Source organism: Ovis canadensis, chromosome 20 (genome assembly GCF_042477335.2).
Source record: "Ovis canadensis isolate MfBH-ARS-UI-01 breed Bighorn chromosome 20, ARS-UI_OviCan_v2, whole genome shotgun sequence".
Lineage (NCBI taxonomy): Eukaryota > Metazoa > Chordata > Mammalia > Artiodactyla > Bovidae > Ovis > Ovis canadensis.
In genome coordinates, this window is record NC_091264.1 from 42543841 (window position 1) to 42562166 (window position 18326).

At 59.7% G+C, this 18326-nt stretch overlaps 1 protein-coding gene across 22 annotated transcripts; it reads right to left on the reverse strand.

The window, feature by feature from the left end:
- On the reverse strand, positions 1-17321 carry DDR1 (discoidin domain receptor tyrosine kinase 1). Of its 22 annotated transcripts, none has more exons than XM_069564302.1 (20): positions 17173-17281; positions 15455-15647; positions 13736-13913; positions 10824-10950; positions 10631-10733; positions 10184-10412; positions 8691-8838; positions 8320-8428; positions 7638-7824; positions 7180-7426; positions 6569-6664; positions 6295-6446; positions 5329-5494; positions 4461-4571; positions 3173-3417; positions 2873-3000; positions 2488-2703; positions 1805-2039; positions 1103-1252; positions 1-990 (listed from the first exon to the last, which is right to left on the reverse strand). In XM_069564302.1, the coding sequence occupies exons 4-20, from the start codon at positions 10906-10908 to the stop codon at positions 850-852; spliced, it is 2748 nt and encodes a 915-aa protein (XP_069420403.1). In that variant the 5' UTR covers positions 10909-10950; positions 13736-13913; positions 15455-15647; positions 17173-17281; the 3' UTR covers positions 1-849. The 22 variants fall into 22 exon arrangements, with proteins under 22 accessions (XP_069420403.1, XP_069420400.1, XP_069420399.1 ...); XM_069564299.1 differs by lacking the exons at positions 15455-15647; positions 17173-17281 and adding exons at positions 15106-15193; positions 15352-15390; XM_069564298.1 differs by lacking the exons at positions 15455-15647; positions 17173-17281 and adding exons at positions 14682-14779; positions 15352-15375.
- Positions 17322-18326: the final 1005 nt, after the last annotated feature.

Below are 18326 nucleotides of genomic sequence, written 5' to 3' on the forward strand. Positions count from 1 at the left end.
TGTGGAAAACTCAACCTTTATTATTACCTGCCTAGTGCAGGGGATTAAAATAGCATTGAGCTAGATCCATATATTAGTGTAAAAATCTGTGTCTCTCCCCCCCAAAAATGTACAAACCCCAGTGATTATAGAAAAACCAACGTGGCAGCTACGATAGAGATGTCCAACCCCAGGGCCACAGGCCATTGCAGTTTCCCCCCTAATCCCAATACTTATTCCACAGAAACATACAGGCTTGGAGAAGTTCTAGCTACAACACGGCAGGTGGGAGGTGGGGAGGCGGAAGGGTGGGGGTAGGGATCACCCCCAAGTCCAGTGTTTCAGAGAATGGAGGAGGGAAAGGCCAAAGCTGAGGGCAATTCCAGGAGGAGATACAAGGGAACCCCCTTCTCTCTTTCTTGTCCTCCTCACTTCCCAGATTCTCAGCCAGTGGGGTCCAGTGTGTGACGGAGAGAGAGAGGCTGGGGGCAGCAGCCTTCTCTCCAGGTACCAGTGTTGTCCAGTGGGGCCCAGGTGCGCCAGTGGGCCAGGTCCAGTGTCTGCCCTATATCTTCTCCCAGCCTCCCCCAAGGGATGGCTCAAGGAGGTCAGAGAGGATCCCATCCACAGGGCCAGCTGGGTGGGCGGCAGGGGCTTCTAGGAGAGGAGCAGGAAGGAGGCATGAGAGCATGTCCGGGGAAGGGAGGGCATCAGCTCCCTGGCAGGGCCAGCCCACCTTCGGCCACACTGCCTCTCAGAGGTGAAGGGAGGTCGGGAGGGGGAATGGAGTGGGGGTGCCGTAAGCTCCTCTTGTTTAGTGCACTGGCCTCCCCTGAATCCTCCCCGAGGAGGGTGGCTGGGTGTTGTGAGTCACACTGTGTTGACCGCATCTTCTGCCAGGAACCGATGCAACTGGGAAAACGGTGGTCGCTGCTCAGGCTCCCGGCTCCAGCACCGGAGCATCAGGTCATACAGGCTCAGCGGGCAGGCCGGGGGCCGGGACAGGTACACCTGCATTGTGGCAGCATGGATGAAAGGCAGGCAAATGGTCTTTAGTCCCTAAGATGACAGGCTCTGGGCCTCCCAGCCCCTCAGACCCATCTTCCCTCCCCTCTGCTCTCACCTGCCGGCCCTGGTCCCGGAAGAACTCCCCTGCATTCTCGATGACTTGCTCATCGGTAAGCTGTCCAAAGGGCTGGGCCCTGCAGAGCATCAGCACCTCCCACAAGGTGACCCCAAAGGCCCACACGTCACTGGCGGTCGTGAACTTCCCCTGGTGTGTGGTAAACCAACAGAGGCAGAGAAAGCCATCAGACAACAGAGACCCTCCTGCTCTCCCCACTGGGACCCCATGTCCACTCAGCATCACCACCCACCACACTCCCTCCCTCCCGCCCCCGACACTCCACCCTCCTTAGCTGGGCCTCTTTCCCACCAAGCCCACTCCTCTCCTCTGGCTTTGCCTTCCTTCTGCTGCTCCAGTCCTCGCCTCACCTCTTCCTGTTTCTATCCATCTTTCTTTCCATTTTCTGGTCCTGATTCCCAGTCTGTCTCTAGCTTCTTTATCTTCCTTTCTCTCTGCTACCCTGACTCCATCTCTCACACTCGATCTTGGCTCCTGGACTGCTTCCCATCACACCATAACTCCTTGCTTCCTCAAGTCCCTTGAGACCTTATAGAACATTAGCCCAAACTTTCATCTTAGTGATGAGGAAGACTGCAGTCCAGGGAAGGCAGGTGGACTGAACGAGTTCCCAGAGCTCCGAGTGGCAGTCAGTGCTGCCCCAGCCTCCCCTCCCTGCCTGCCTCTCTAGGGGCCTCTCACCATGAGGATGCACTCCCAGGCCATCCAGCGGATAGGCAGCACCGCCCGGCCCTGCACACGGTAATAGTCCCCAGCGTAGAGGTTCCGGCTCATGCCAAAGTCGGCGATTTTGATGGTGAAATTTTCCCCAACCAGGCAGTTCCTCGTGGCCAAGTCCCGATGCACAAAGTTGAGTGTGGCCAGATAGCGCATGCCCGAGGCGATCTGGGCCGCCACATGCAGCAGCATCGGGTAGCTGGGTACGGGAGCCGACAACAGAGGGTCATGGGGCAGCCCTAGACTCATGCCCACCTCACAGATTGCTGGGAGATGAAGGAGAGCCCGCTTCCCAGGATTGGGTTCTCCCTCCTCCTGGGGCAGAGATGGAAAGTCCAGGTGGAGGTCCACTCAACCTTTCTCTATGCTCACCCGACCCCAAAGAGGCACCATGTTTATTATGCTCCCCAGCCTGCACTCAGGGGCAGAGAGAGAGTGGGGGAGAGAGCGCACAGGGCAGTTCCTGACCTGCACCACCCTCACTCATCATCTCCCGCCTTCCTGCCCCTCAAGTTCCAGATGAACATGGCCACGTGTGTCTCATCCCAGGCCCCCTCCTGGAACCTTACCTGCCTGCCCACCCCGTGCTTCCCCTTTCCTGCTGAGCTGGGGCGAGGGGAGCAGATGAGACCCCCTTATGTGTGTACCTGATGGTGGGCCCCTGGGCCGCCTCCCCGTCCCCGGCCCCCTCCGTCGCCTTGTCCTCTAGCTGGTGGGCACTGAGGAACTGGTTGAGGTCGCCGTTCTCCATGTAATCGGTTATCATGCAGAGCGGGTCGTCCTGCACACACACGCCCAGCAGCCGGATGATGTTTGGGTCCTTCAGCCTCGACATGATCTTCACCTCCTTCAGGAAGTCATTCCTGGAGAAGCAGGGAGAAGGTGGCAGGACAGCGAGGGGCTGCCCTGCAGTTTCTAAACTAGCACCCTGCACCCCTGCTCACTAGCTCCCAGCCACTCTCCCCACTGTTCCAGGTTTCTTCTTGATCACTTCTCACTCTTTACCTTCCAGACGCCATCCCTGGTCCTCACCTGGCGTTCTTGGTGGCATCTGGCCGTAGGATCTTGACCGCTACCAATAAAGGGTGTCCCTTGCGCACATTGAGGGGGAAGTCAAGACTGACTAGATCCTGAGGGCTCTCTACCTCACACAGGTGCACCTAGAGGAAGAAGGCGATTTGCTAGGAGCCTCGAGGTTCACCAAGGTGACAGGGCCCACTGGGACAACATAGCCACCGAGGACAGGCTCCTGGCCAAGGGGAGGCCTGGCTGTGGCATGCAGCCCCAGAGAGAGGCAGACACTGCAGACGGCTGGAGAGGAATCCTACTTACCTCCCCAAACTGGCCCTCGCCAAGCTTCTCCTTGAAGCGGAGCCTCGACCGAGGGAAATCCACTCTGGGGGGCCCATCCCCAGCCGCCCCTGGGGGCAGCGCAGGCACAGCATAGGTGTTGCCCCCGGTGACGCCCTGCAGGGTGACAATGTCAGCCTCGGCATAATGGGGGACGCTGTTCTGGGGAGGTGGGGGCAGAAGCGGGGCACCTGGCTTCTCAGGCTCCATATAGTCCCCACTGCAGGCTGGAGGGGTGAGGGAAAGAAGACAGAAAGAGGCATCAAAAACAGCCCCTGAGGGGCAAGGTTCTCCACATCCCCCACCGCCCAGAGGCCTCATCCCCCGCCTCCCAGGTAGGTGAGAGACGGGGTCTACCCTCCACTTCCTGGTATTCTACCCAGCAGCCTCAAAACAGAGGAGGCGCTGGCATGGGATAAGAGCTGCTACAGAGCTTTCAAGGCAGTGGAAATGGATAAGCAAAGAAGGTCATGAACTCATGTTCTCTAGGGATCCTAGCACAGTCCAGGACCATGAAAAAGTCTTGGCTGAAAATGGAATTCCTCTACCCACCACTAGAAGGATGGTCCCAGCCATCTGGTGACTCTCCATTTTCCAAACCCTTGTCCCACTCACCGCCGGCCACTGCCATTCATGTTACTGGGCTACCCACTGCTTGCATCCTTTCATCCTCTCTGCCATGGTTACCCAACCCCTCCCTGGCCCAACACACCAAGCTCAGAGACAAGGAGAGACAGGGGCACATGGAGGGAGAGAACAGTGCCTCCCAGCCTGCACAACACGGAGTCTACAGACAGGAGAGGAAGCAGAGCTGTCCCCGCTTAGCCCTGGGGAAGGGGCGACAAGAAGGCAACACAGGGGAGAGGAGGAGCAGACGGAAGGGAGGGGGCGTGAGCAGAGAGAGGACACGTGGGGGAGAGGGCCTCCTTGCAGCTCTAGAGAGGGCAGAGTGAAGGAGGGGTTACAGAGAGCCTGGAGCCACCGCTGCATCCTCCTCTCTGGCTCTGGGAGCTCAAGAGATGGGTGTGACAGGAGGAGGGGAACCGAGCTGAGAACCAGGGAGCTTTCTACTCCTCAGCTCAAGGGGGCGGCCTTAAAAAGGAGCAAGCAGCAGCAGAAGAGCGCTATGGGCATAAAAGCTTCCTCCTTGGGAGCTCAGGAGAGCAGAAGAGGCCACAGTCGGGAGAGGAGGGAGAGCAAGGTCTGAGGACTTTCCCTGCCCCAGTAGAGGTACCAGGAGCCTGGCAGAGCCTAGGGGTGAGGGGCTTACCCTGGGTGTTGGTGGGTTTGGCCCAGGCGGGTGTGGGGGGGCCCGGGCCTCGAGGGGGGCGGGCGTAAGTGGCCAGAAGGAGACGGTAGGCTGGATTGGAGAGCAGCAACGCTGTCGGGAGAAGGAGGGGGGGAAACACGGGGAAGGGGTGAGACTCAAGGCTAGACAGAGGGCGGGCGGGGGGAGACAAGGGGGAGGGATGAGACTCAAGGCTAGACAGACAGGGAGACACAGAACAGGGCAAGACTAGGGCTGATGAGACTGAATATACTATGAGAGACGGTGTAAAACAAGGATCTGGAGAGTGCTGGATAACTGGACGGATAGGTGATGGATGGACGGATAGGTGATGGATGGATGTTAGATGATGGGTGGATGGGTAGATGGATGGATGAATATATGTGGATGGATGGAGAGTGAGTGCATGGATAGATGATAAAAGAACAAACAGATGATGAATGGTTAATGAACGGATGATGGATGGACGAATGGATGCATGAGTATATATGGATGGATGGACAAACAGATGGAAAAATGACAGAATGGATATATAAATACAGATAGACGGACAGAATGAACATGGGGAGTCGAGGAGAGGAGAGGAGCCAGAAAGACACAACGAGAAGAGACTGGGGTGCGTGGGGGATGCAGTAACAGGATGAGAGCGCTGGGAACTGTGGGAAATTCCAGAGGGAAATTATACGGTAGGGACATGAGTAACGTAGAGGGCTGGGGCCAGGGACACAGAAATAAGAAAATGAGTTGAAACTGGGAAAGGAAAAGAAAGGAACGGTAAAGGAGAGAGGAAAGGATACACTAGGAAGACAGGCAGAGGATGGAGGTGGGACTGGGGAAAGGCAGGTCTTACCAGAGCTGTTGGGGACACCAGGAGCAGAGTGGGGGGGATTCCCACGAGGCCGCGGCTCCTGATAAGGGGGTGGCTCGCGGGGGCCTGGGCGGTTATTGATGAGGATGGTATCCCCGGGGACAGAGAGGTGAACTGTCAGCTCCTCTTCTAATACCCTACGCTCGGCCTTGTCGTGGGGAACAGGAAACGTTAAGCGCAGCCACTGCTCAGCTGTTTGTTAATTGCGCTACCCTTGTGCCCTCCTTCAGTCCTCACTACAGGCCTGTATCGTGTCTACTATTACTCCATCTCACCGGCAAAGAAACAGGCTTTGGTGCATTTAAGTCCCACAGTGGGGTTCCAACCCAAATCCTACCAGTTCACAACTATCAACTTTAACACGTTATCACCACCACTGGACTCTCACCCAGAAGATGTGGGCAGGGGTGGGGGTGTGCCCCACTTCTTCCAGTCGCCCCTCTAGCTCCACTCGCCACCTTTTCCCACTGGGCTTCTGCCCCAAGAGGTTGATGTGTGGGCCCCATCAGCGGGCTGGGTCTGGGTTGGCCAGAGAGGGGCCCCAGCAGGAGTTTGGAGAATAGGCAGGAAGTGAGGTCAGGGTGTTTAGCCTCCCAGCCTCGCCCCAAGGGATGGACCCAGGTGAGCTGCCTCCTGGCACCTATGTCAGATGCCCGTCTCAGGCGCCCTCTCCACACTCCTCCTAGATTCCTCCTGGGTTCCGGTCACTGCCTCTTCCTCTCACCCACAGGCCCAGGGATGGAGGCAGCACTGCGGTGAGCAGGCCCTAGGAACTGCACTACTTCTGATTTACATACCCCCTGCCCATGTCTCTCGACGTGGGTTCCTTACTAAGCCTCCCTCTAATTATTCTCATCCGACTGCACTCTGTGGTCCCTGCTGGACCCCGAACCCCTACGGGAGTCCCACTATCTGCCCCCGCATCCCACCCATCCCCCCACTGCCCACCTTGCTGAGAAGCCGGCGCCAGTGCAGCCGCCATAGCATGAGGGCAATGATGAGCAGCAGCAGCAGGATGATGGCCACCAGGCAGCCGATGAGGATGGCAGTCGGGCTCCCCTCGGCCTTGGCCACAGGCTGCTGGCCCCTCGGCTCCAGCTCTGGCGGGGGGAGCACAAGGGTCAGGACCACCGGAGAAACCCCCACCCATGCTGCGGGGGCCCCAGGGACGACTGGTGGCACAGGACCCACACGCCTTTAAGGGGGCCCGAGGGCGGCTCACCCAAGCTGCTGAAGTTTGTGGGAGGGGGGCCGGGTGGCCACCAGGGGGCTGGTGGGAAGGTGCCGCCCAAAGCCAGGGAGGAGTCATTCACAACATCTGGGGAGAAGGGAGAAAAAAGAGGGAGTCAGTAAGGGGGCAACCAAAGGGAGGCCCACATGCACGAGAGCCAAGGAATGACCTGCTGTTTGGTTAGAAGCGGGAGCAGGGCTTCCCTGGTGCCTCAGCAGTAAAGAATCCACCTGCCATGCAGGAGACCAGGGTTTGATCCCTGGGTCAGGAAGAACCACTGGAGAAGGGAATGGCAACCCACTCCAGTATTCTTGCCTGGGAAATCCCATGGACGGAGGAGCCTGGTGGGCTGCAGTCCATGGGGTCTCAAAAGAGTCAGACACGACTGAACAACTAAACAGGCTGCAGGGCTGATACTCAGTGTAGCAGCAGCCCACTGGGAAGGAGAGTAGGATAGGATCCTGGAGGGTTGTGGCCGTGGTAGGTGTTAACCTTTTAGTTGCTGGATTGTGGGGAGAAGCTGGTGCCAAGAATGACTATTTGGGGTCACTACAGGTTAGCAATCCCAGGGGCCTGGAACTGGGCAGAGACCAGGGGCTTACCGGAAATGAAGGAGATTTCGCTGAAGAGTAGCCAGGGCCCCGCAAAGAGGAAGCGGCATTGCAGGAAGCGGCCCATGCGGCCGCCCAGGGGCACTGACACGGTCCGGGCTCTGGGATCCCCCAGGCTGCCCCCCAGAGCATGGCGCACGGGCTCCCCCTCCCAGGCCATGGCCGGGCCCCTCTTGAAGCGACACTCCACCCCACCGGGCAGGCGGGCTCCCAGCGTGTGCATGTTGTTACAGTGGACCTGGGGGAAAGGGAGGAGGGACACAAGGTCAAGGCCAGGAGAGCCCGAGCGAGCACCCCGGGGCACCCAGCCTGGTCTCAGAGCCCTTCCTAGGAGCTGGCTGCACCCACCTGCATGGCCTGGAAGGCCCTCAGGCAAGGCGAGCCCAAGCAGGCACCCCAGGGAACCCAGCGTGGTCTCAGAGCCTACCCTGGGAGCTGGCTGCACCCACCTGCATGGCCTGGAAGGCCCTCAGCCGGTCAAACTCAAACTCCATCTCCACGTAGCCACTGGGGAAGCTGTGGTTGCTCCAGCCCACATAGTCGTAGCCCGGCCAGACTCGTAGCTCCTGGCTCTTCCTAAAGTCATCCAGCCCCACCACACCGTCTGCCAGTTGGCCCAGCCCTCCGTACTGCAGCCTGGCGGGCAGGGGGCCAAGGAAGAAGAGATTGGAAGAGAAGAAAGTGTCACCTGTCTGGGTGCCCTACAACCCTGCCCCCCAGTGGTCTGGCTAGCCTGGCCCAGCAACCCCCGACCCCGTCCCAAGCTCACACAGCTCTCTCTTCTCCACACCCCGCGAGGAGGGCGGGGTGGAGCACCTTGCAGTCACATGCTACACGAAGGCTCCGCCTCTAAGGGACACTGCTCAACCCACGATGTGTGTATTTACTGTGACAATTTACAATGGAGCTAAGTGTCTTCGCCTTTTCCTAATTTGCACCAAGTATCACATGAGCTAGTGGTCACCCTGCTACCCCTCAATCCTGGTTCTGTCCCTGGAGGCCCCACCCAAGCCATCCCTCTCTGCAGTTCCGCCCTCTCCCTGCCCAGACAGCTAACCAAACCCCTGCCCCACCCACCCCGTCCACCCTCCCACCCCAGGCTCCGTGTCCTGCGGGGCCCGCTTCTTTCACCCGCCAACAGTGTGCGTGGTATATCCATCGTAGGTGGAGTCGTTGAGGTGCACGGCCTCAGATAAGTACATCGTCTGCCCCACAGGGGCTGTGTAAGACAGGAGTCCATCTGGGGTGGGGGTAGGAGGGGCGTTAGGGGCACAGAGCATCTAGCCTCCCTCCCCCACCCGTGTCAGGCCTGGGTGGGTTTCAGACCCCTCTCTCAAGTGCTGCCACAGGCCACTGGCATGGCAGAGGCAATGCTTGCCTGTCCCTTCCTCACTCATAGGGACAGCTTCCCAACAGGAGAGAGGATCCTGGACACCTCGTTTCCCCATCCCTGCTCCCCCATCCCCAGGACAGGAATGAATCCTCGGGGTCTGAACACTCACCCTTCCAGAGGCAGCCATAGAGCTCCACCCGCAGACACACGCTCATGACCCGGTCTGCCCGGGGATAGAAGCGAACCAGTCGGGCCACCATGGGGGGCCCAAGGTCCTTCAGCACCACTCCCCCAGGATCCTCATTACCTAAGATCACCTGTGGGCCGGGACATGGGATAGATGGGAGAAGGAGGCTCCAGATCAGATCTAACTTCCCAGCCACCAGCGGCTTCCTGGCCCAGCCCACAGTGGCCCACAGAGAGACCCACAAAGGGTGGGACCGAGCATCTGGGGCAGTGGAGTACAGCTGGGCCTTCAGTAAGACAAGGGGCTGCAGCAGAGCCCTCTGACACCACTCCCAGCCTGACGGTCTGTCCTGACCTCCCAGCGTCAGCTCTCCCATCCCTTCCCTGCCTGGCTCCACTCATCCTGTTGTGCCCGGATTCTACCCAGGCCCTTGCAGCTCTGGACCCCTGCTCTGGCTTCCCTCTTCCTTCATCCCAATCCCTCTGTTCACTCAGCAGCCACTGGCTGAGCACTCACTCTGCACCAGCCAGGCACAGCCTCCAGGGGTGAGCATCCATCCCTCCCCTGTAGGACTGAGAGTCCAGGAGGAGAGACAGCTACACAAGCAAGAGGCAGCAGGAAGTGGGGAGTTGAAAAAGGCTCTCAGGAGGTGATATCTTGGGGGAGAACTGAATGGAAGGAGGAAAGCCTGGGCACAGCTGGGGAGGGAGAGCTTTCCAGGCACAGAGACTGGCAAGTGAAGGTGTCTTGAGACTGTGGGGTGAGCCCTAGAGTGTTCCAGGAACAGCAAGAAAACCAGCATGGCCTGTATGAACAGGGAGAGGACTAAGGGGTGTGGACAAGAGCCAGCCTGGGCTGAGCTTCTGCACCCAGGAGGGAGCTCAGCTTTTGTGCTGGCGGGGAGGAAAGCCAGCAGAGGGAGCGAGCCAGGCATGACGCATCTGCTTGGCATTTTCTCAGGCACCCTGGATGTAGCCTCCAGGTGAAAATGACTTCAGGAGAGAAAGAAGCAAGGAGAGCCGTCTGGAGACTACTGCATTCGTCTAAGCAGGGGATGGTGGGGCCTGGCCTGGGGCAGTAGAGATGGAGGTGCTAAGAAATGAGTAGATTTCAGGAAATATCATGGAGGCAGAACAGACTTGCCTTGCTGATGCTTTAAAGTAGGAGATGGGAAGAAAAGAGGAATCGGGGATAGCATCTTAGCTTACAGTGGTACCATTTCCTGAGTTGGAGAATGCTGGGGGCGGAGCAGGTTTGGGGTGGGAATGGGGATCAAGTTCAGCCTGAGAAGTTTATGGTAAGTTTGAGAAGCCTATTACACATCTAGGTGGGAAGTGGTCAGGTTTGCAGCACTTGATGGAGCTCAGGGGAGATGCCCAGGCTAGAGGGCACACACTGCAGAGTCATTAGCGTATAGCGCACAGCTGGGGCACAGAGGGGACCCAGCCTTCCGGAGCTATCCCCGCCAGCCTCACCTCCTGGCCCCAGCGGTCCCTCCAGTCCATCCAGCGGTGGCCGTCCCGGGAGTAACGCAGTCGGTAGCTGGGAGAAAACTCCTTGCCCAGGCCCCCCGCGTGCCGTCCCTGGGTGCCCACCAGCGCCACAAGGTGCAGCCGCCGCAGGTCCACCTGGAGATACTCCTCCTCCTTGGGGAACACCGGCCCTGCAGGGCACCAGGCGCCATCTCCGTCGCTGCTTTCAAGCCTGGGAGGGGGCAGGAGGTCACAGGGGATGCCTGGCCCTAGGTCTGCCTCTGTCTCCAGTATTTAATCCCGACCCAGACACTTCAAACTAAGGGGGGGAGGGTGGTTTGCCATTGGCATTGGCCCTCTCAGAAGCCTCTTGACTTGGTCAGAGGGCTGGAAGCACAAGCAGCAGCCCCAGGGGTTTCCCTCTGGGACAGCCCCAGGTGTGCCAGGTACCTGCTGTGGCGAGCGGCAGTGGAGTCTGACCAGGAGCTGGAGGCAGAGATGTCACCATCTGGGATGGTCCGGTCCTGCATGCCCAGCGCATAGCGGCACTTGGCTGGGTGAACACAGGCGTATGGAAGGTCAAGGCCACCAACTCAGTCTCCCAAGCCCCATCCATCAGGGACCCAACAGCCAGTCTCCTCACCAGGGTCAAAATGTCCCTTCATGTCAGCATCTCCAGTTGCCACCAAGAGCAGCAGCAGTAGAAATGAAAGGGCCCCTGGGGCCATTGCTCCAGATCCCTTGGGCCTATGGGGGCGGGGGCAGCATCTCTGCAAGAGACATAAGCGGAGGGGAGGTTAGTGTAAGGGCAATCAGGGAGACTGGCTCACAGCCAACAACCCGAGAGACACAGAATGGGCTGCTCTGGGGATAACTGCAGCAAGATGACCACAACAGTCGCTGTTTAACAGCATCAGCGGTATTTTTAGAATGCTCCCCGTGTGCCAGACACAGCGCTAAACCCTGGTTTCCCTCCCCACTTAGGAGACCAGAATTCTCAAACAAGTGGGGGACCCCAGCATCTCCCAATCTCAGTGCCCGCCACAGCCCTGCTGGCCCCTGACCCAGCAGCTTCAGCAACATCTGGGTGCTTGGGCGAAATGCAGACTCTCAGACCCACACAATCAGAATCTGCATTTTAATACAATCCCCAGGTGACCTGTGCCTGTTACAGCTCAAGGATCCTAGCTCTTCCTCACTGGGCCCCAGGCAGCTTGTCCCACCCCACCCCTGAAAACCATTTCAACTACAACTCCTTATGAACCCAGGTACCTACCCTCCCCAGCCTCAGTCCCAGGCCCAGAGCCAGACCAAACTATCTTGACCTGTCTTCTTCCCAGCAGAGGTCAGCACTCAGTTCTCCAGGCTGTGGAATTCTTTGGGACTCCTAGCGCCACCCCTCCGACCTTTACCCTCTCTGCCATCAGACCCCAAGCCTCCTATCCCCTCTACCTGCTCTGCTTTCCCTTCCTAAGATCTTGACATCCTATTCCCCCAGTTCCCAGTTTCTGAAGAGGGCTGCCTCAGAAGGAAGAGCCCAGGGCAGAGGGAAAGGCTGAGTTGCCTTGGAGATGAGGGCGGTTCTAAAGACAGGGAAGCCAGGTCACCCCAGGAGGTAGGAGGAGTGGGGGGACACTCCCCCATCCCTTTGTCCTCCTCCAGCTGCTCCCACAATGCTCTAGGGCAGGAATGTAAGAGGCAGCTGAGACCCCACAGCTCCGCTGCAGCAGCAGCTGAGGGGCTACTGAGTTGTGGGGGGACCCAGTTATCAAAGGAGAGCTGGAACCAGAAGCATCACACCTGGTCCCTTGAGGGTCGGGGAGCCGACACCCAGAGCAGACTGCCGGAGCCCCAGGCAGGCAGCCTGGCGTTCCTGGGTGCTGTTCTCCACCCCCCACCTCCCCAGGGAACAGCGGGGCCCTTGTTCCCCTGAGTAACCTTCATGCCTACCCCAGATGAGTCATCGCAGCCAGACGGAGCAAGCAAGAGGAGCCTGGGGCAGAGATACAAAGACAGAGGAAAGAAGGCAGGGGGAGACAGGGCGAGAAACACAAAGCAAGAGGTAAACAGAGCAGGCTTCGAAGCGCAGGGCACAGAGCCAAGCAGAGAAATGCACAGAGGCGTCTGGGGCAATCTGTTCTCTGACACCCTGTCACCCCACTTCTCTCCACTGGGTCAGAAGCACCAAGGACAGGCCCAGAAGACCTTTCCCAACCCCGTCACAACCAATTACAAGCCAAGGGCTGGAACACTCTGCTGCAAGCCCATCACCCTCTTCTCCCAACCCCCACTGCAGACAATACCCACAGAGCTCTGTATACACACACACACATATACACACGTGGTCACTCAAACTTATAGAGCCAGATGTAAACACCGGGGTTAGATGTAGGGTACACGCACACACATACACAAAACTCTGTCTCATAGACTTTCAGAGACAGTCTCATAAATCCATTACACACACAGACATCCCCCCCAACCGCAGGGCAAACACAGACACTTGTGCACACATCAGCTCCATCCACACCTCTGCATTCTTACAAGTCCACTTAGTGACTAGCCATCCTCCGACCCCTGTGAACCTGACATGATGGACACGTTCCTATGATCAGAGGACAGTGTGAGACACACACACTCGGGTCCTTGGGCACAGGATCCCAAGAGAACTGGAGCCTACCCACTAATACTCAAGGTGACCATAAGGAAGTCAAGAGACTGGGGAACAGAAGGAAACTTGGGTGGCTAGAGTGACAATAAGAAAAAGCCATTTCTCTACGTTCCCATAGGCTCAGCTTTCACCTGTCTTCACTGTACCACTCAATTCCAGGCACGCCTATGTGCCATCAGCAACAGTGAGTCTGGCTGGGGGTGGAAGTGCTGGAAAGGAATGTCCACCCAGCAGGGGACCTGTAGGGTGAAGGCTGGAAAGGAGGGCCAGACACAGAGCTAACCCCTGGTTTCCCTCCCCACTTAGGAGACCAGAGTAGGGGAGGGACACTGAGGATGGTGCTCACTGGGCAATGACAGTATCTCCTGGCAGAACCAACTGACCATCCAGCGTGAATGAGCGCCTGTCGCTGGCAGGTCAGGGTGTCAGGCCCTCTCTCTGCTGGGCTGAGGCCAGGCTGCCCAACTGGGAGCTGGCTGGGTGAGCAGGCTTAACAGTGAGTAGGTGCCCGCAGAGACTGGCCCAGTGGGAGAACAGGCCCACTTCTCCAGAAAGCTTGGAGATGATGGGGGGTGGGGGTGGGGACACCTGTTTTCCTGGGGTGCAGTTCCTTCCAGACTGAGTTAGGGGGTCCTTCCTCAAGACTGGAGCACACTTTCTCGGAGGTCAGGGGTGTCCCCCCTGCCCGCATTTTCAGGCAGTAAGCCAGAGCGCTGGGGAGGCGGGCAGGGACTGACTTAGCAACGCTGGACGACCAAGTCCAGCCAGGGAACGTCCTGCTTCCCGGCCATGCCCTCATCCTTGGGCCACCGCGCGCCCCCGGAGTCCCGGGCCGCCGCCCTCGCCCCTCCACCCCGCTGGGGTCCTCCCGCCGCTCTCCCTACCTCTCATCGCTCTTCGCCGCAGACCCGGGCGTCCGACCCCGAAGCGGGGCCTCCTCGGCGGCGGCGGCGGCGGCGGGGCGCGGGGAGGGGGAGGCAGAGGGAGCCAAGAGCCGGGAGCGCGAGGCGCCGGCGGGGCTCGGGTGTCGGGAGGCGGCTCCCGCGAGCAGCTGTCGGGGGCCTGTTCCGGGGAGAGGAGCCAGGGCTGGGGCGGCTCGAGCCCAGGCGCCGCCTCCCCCTCCCCGCTCCCCCGCTCCGCCGGCTCTCCGCGCGCCCGGGCCGCGGCCCTCCCTTCCCCCGCCCGGGCCGGACAGTCCCCGCCCGCCGCTCCCACGCCCGGCGCCGCCCTCCCGGCCCCGCGCTCCCCTCCGCCCCGCCACGCCCACCCGCATTCCCCCGCGCGCCGCGGCCTCCCCCAGGTAACCAGCTCGGCGCGCCCACCTCCCTCCACCCGCCCACGGCCCAGCCCCTGGAGCCCCACAAAGGAGGATCGCCGCAAGGAGGGCCAGCTGTGGACCGCTCAGGGCCTCCCACACTCCCTGCCCCCACGACGGGATGGCCCCCCCCTTCCACCCACCCACCCCCCTTTTCTGGGCTCAGTTCCTAGAGAGGGAGGTGAAGGGGAGCAGCCCCAGGGCAGAGGGAAGGAGCGCGTTCCCACAGGCCCGGCGCCGCGCCGGAGTTTGAATGGGGGAAGGGAGAGGGGCTCACCTGTCCAACCTGGCCTCCTAGACCTACTCTTTTCACATTACCAGCCTCGGCTTCTCTCTGACCGCTCTGAGTCTCCGGTCCTATACACGCCAGCCCAGCCTGAGGACCAGCTCCACCTCTCCCAGCCCGTTCCTCGACTTCCACCTTCCAGCTCCTCCCCACAAGCCAGCAAGGCCCTTCCCAGTCTCTCTCAAGGACCCTAGCGTCCAGACTCCGAGGCCCTGTTTCCCCTGGCTACCTGCTCAAAGCCTCAGCGTCCTCCTCAGGATAGGGCCCCCTCAGGCCCAGGCAGCTCTGACCCTGGGTCAGAGGGTCTGATCGCTGGCAAGGACGGGCCTGGACAGGTGAGCAGCGGGGGTGAGGAGGAGGACAGGGAGGCAAAGAGAAAATCACACAGTCAAAAAGGAGCGGTACCGAGAAGCTGGGTGCCAAGAGACTGAGTAAACAGATCCAGTGAGAGAAAGAGCAGAGAGCTGCTGGATGAGGTGGGCAGGACAGAAGAGCTGTGCGGGGAGGTGTTCCACCCCGCTCAGGGGCTACCGGGGGCCCACCACCTCTCTCCACCCCCCACACCTGCCAATCACCTGCAGGGTAGGGTAGGGCCTCACGCCACTGCAGATCTCTGCCCCATTGCACCTCAGAGCAAGTAGACAGAAACTCACCCTACGTGCAGACCCAGACAACAGTCCCAAGAAAGAAACACGACGTCCTGGATAAGTACACAAGGGCACTACCAGGAAGAGATGGGCCCTTGGGAGAGGTGAAGGCACACATGGGCACGTACTCCAACCCCGGGTCAACCCACAAACCTTCGGGAACCCCAACTGCTAAGGGACTCACTAACAGACCGCCCCGTAGAATTGCCTCTCTGTCCCCTCCCACCAAAGCCCCAGGGTTCCCCGGCGTACCTTCCCCCTCCAGAGTCGGCCGCAGGGGAATCTGGGCCCGGAGAGGCCGGGCCGGGGGTGGGGCCCGCCGGGGGTGGGGCCAAGGTTTCCCGAGTAACCTCACCTGGGTGGACTCTCGGCCCCTCCTTCCCGGGGCTGTTGTTCCCGGGAAGCCCCGGGCGGGCAGCCGGGCTGAGCTGCCGCCAGATCCCTCAGGGAAGGAGTCACAGCCCCTCACACCCCAGTGGGACATTCCACACCCCAGGCGCACGCTGACCCTGGCCAGGTGGCATGGCGGTGCCAGACCGAGGAGTCCACTGCAGAGAGTCAAAGAAACCATAGACTCCTGAAACCCTTGCTCCCTCTTGTCCCCAGGAGACATTCCTAGTTGGTGATGCCCACCTCATCCCAGCCCAGAGCTAGAGGAGTGGGAGGGATGCAGGACTGGGGCCCAGTGGAGTCAAGTGACAGCGGAGAGGGGGCTGGAGCCGGCTGGAATGCAAGGCTCTGAGCCGAGACTCTCAGGGGCCAGAGAGGGAAGTCCCTGCCATCCGGGCCCCCAGAGTAGTACCCAGGACTGAGTGTATCCACACACCTAGTGTATCCACACAGCGGTCGGTGGTCCCCAGAGCCCGCCCACATCTCCCGATTCACTCCCAACTCCAGTAGGCCCCCATGTCCTCCTGAGCCCCCAGAGGACCCTCTACCCCTCCTCCCTCCACGTCCTTCCATTCCGGGCTTCCCTCCCCTTCAAGCCAATGGCTTCCTGCTGCCCAGGAAAGAGAAGGAACAGCTGAGGAAAATGTGAGGCGAGGCACGTAGGAGAGAGCAGCTCCAGCCTGCAGACCACCAGGCCACTACAGGGAAGCCCAGCAGGACCAGTGAGAGAGAGGATGGGCCCTCCACACAAGTTGCTGTCCCCTTCCTGGGAGAGGCAGCTGCCTCTGGGACAAGCAGGCTGGGTCAGCAGCTGGGGAGAGAATCCTCTGGGGGGTGGGGGGGCAGGGTGAGGGGGTGGAGAAGGCCCGGAGTGTGAGACAGGCCTTGATGCCACCAAGTCCACTTGGGAAACTGAGGCCTGAGAGGAGGAAGAAGAGATGATGTAGCACAGGGAGGAAGATGGGACAGAGCTCAGCTGTGGGCAGCCTGGGGGATGGAGAGAGACGAGGCCACGGCAAGAGAGCTCTGAGAGCAGGGGATAAACTAGGCTGCGGTAGAGGGGAACTGGGGATCGGAGAGAGAAAGGGAGAATGAAGACAGAGGGCGCTCAGCAGAAGATGGGAAGACCAGAGTTTGGGGAGAAGGGCTGGGCAAGCGAGAGAACTGGAGTGGAGGCAGGAAAGGGTGGGAGGGATGCTCAGAGAGGAGGACAGAGAAGAGTATCTCCTCCTCAAAAGGGGAGCAGATACAAACACCAAGGGGAAAAGAGGCGGCTGGAATCCAGAGATGGGAGAAGAGGAAGACCGAAGCATAGGGATTGAAAGGAAGGGACCTGGGAGAAGAGAAGAGTAAGGGGCTGAAATGGGAAGGGAAAACTAAGGGACAGACTAGGGGGACAGGGGCCCCAATTCCAAAGGTTGAAGCGAATCTGCCTCCGGGTGTCAGGGCACGAGGGTCCCAGAACTCCCCTTGGAAACAGCCTAGCCCTAGCCCATCTGCCACACCTCGGCCCCAACTCTGTTCCCCATCCTTTCCCTCCTCCCCACCCCGTGGGCTCGGCTGCACTCCCCTCCTCCCACCACACCTCCAGCCTGGACCACCCGGTCCCTCCCTGAGAGGGGAGGGCCCAGCGGCAGTCCCCCTCCTGCCCTCCCGGTTGGGCTCTGGCTTCCTCCCTCTCACCTCCAGCTCAAGGTTCTCCTGGGTTGCAGTCCCCCCCGTCTCAGGGCTTTGGGGTTCCGGCTCTGGGGCTGCCAAGGCCGCCTGGCTTTGTCCGCCCATCCGGAGCCCCAGGAGCAGCTGCCCGGGCCAGCTGCGGCCGGCTTCGATGTGACCATGGCAACGCAGCCCGCTCCCCTCGCCGAGCCTCCCAGCCCCCGCAGAGAGGGAGGGAGCAGCCAGGCCAGGGAAAAAGGGAGGGGAGGCCGAGGACTGTGGACCGCAGGGACCACAGACAAAGACCCCAGACAAAGGGAGGCGAAGGGAGGCCGCGAGGCAGTGAGGGAGAAAGCAGCAGCAGCAGCCTGAGGCTGAGAGGCAACAGGCATTAGGTCCTGCTGAGCGGGGAGAATCCAGGAGGACAAACGGACAGGAGGTGGGAGAAGAGATTAACAGTGGTCCTTCCGAGGCCTCCTTCTGGGTCCCTAGCAATTCATTTCCTTCCCTCAGGAATTCTCTCTTCCCTTCTGGGGAGAACAAGAATACCAGCATCCTAGTTGGCTACCCCCAAAGTATTATACGGTGAGTGGCTCCTGCCAGTTACACCAAAGCATAAGAAGCACCCAGGCTCTATAGGCACACTCAAGTTTTCAAGAACAAGCCCACTTTCAGATATTCTGACCGGTCATCTTTGAAGTATAAACAGCAACGTCAGTCAACATGTACTCTGATTCTTGACCTATAAAATATGCTCCCCGAAGCCAAAGGGGCCCGATTAGGCCTGGAGGGAGTGGAGCCAGGAGGGAACAGTGACAAGGTCTCACGTGAGAGGAAGCAAAGTACCAAAAGGGAAGGAGAGAGAGCCAGGCTTTGCTGCTGAGAAGCAAGGATCGAAACTGCCATCCGCCATCTGCCATCTAGCTCCTCTGGCTGAGTCCTACAGCCTCTCAGTCTCCTCATCAGAAAGATGACATTAAGTACCCGATCCCGGGGTCTGCTGAGATGATAATGTGGGATGGCATACAGGCTCCACTGATGGAGACAACCATCAAAACCCCACTAACAGAATCTCCATCTGTGTCTTTTCTTATGGGTCACTTGGGTCCCTGAGTCCCACCCGCCAATTCATCCTACAGTTATGAAAGGTTTGTGCAGGGCAGGGTTCTGACAGTAAGAAC

Excerpts from the sequence above, each read along its gene's own strand:
- DDR1 (XM_069564291.1), bottom strand. The coding sequence starts at position 15,583 with ATGTCCCACTGGGGTGTGAGGGGCTGTGACTCCTTCCCTGAGGGATCT. Across the intron at positions 10,951-15,454 it reads GGGGCCGAGAGTCCACCCAG|AGATGCTGCCCCCGCCCCCA; the intron begins GTGAGGTTACTC and ends TGTCTCTTGCAG. Across the intron at positions 10,734-10,823 it reads GAAGGGACATTTTGACCCTG|CCAAGTGCCGCTATGCGCTG; the intron begins GTGAGGAGACTG and ends GTGTTCACCCAG.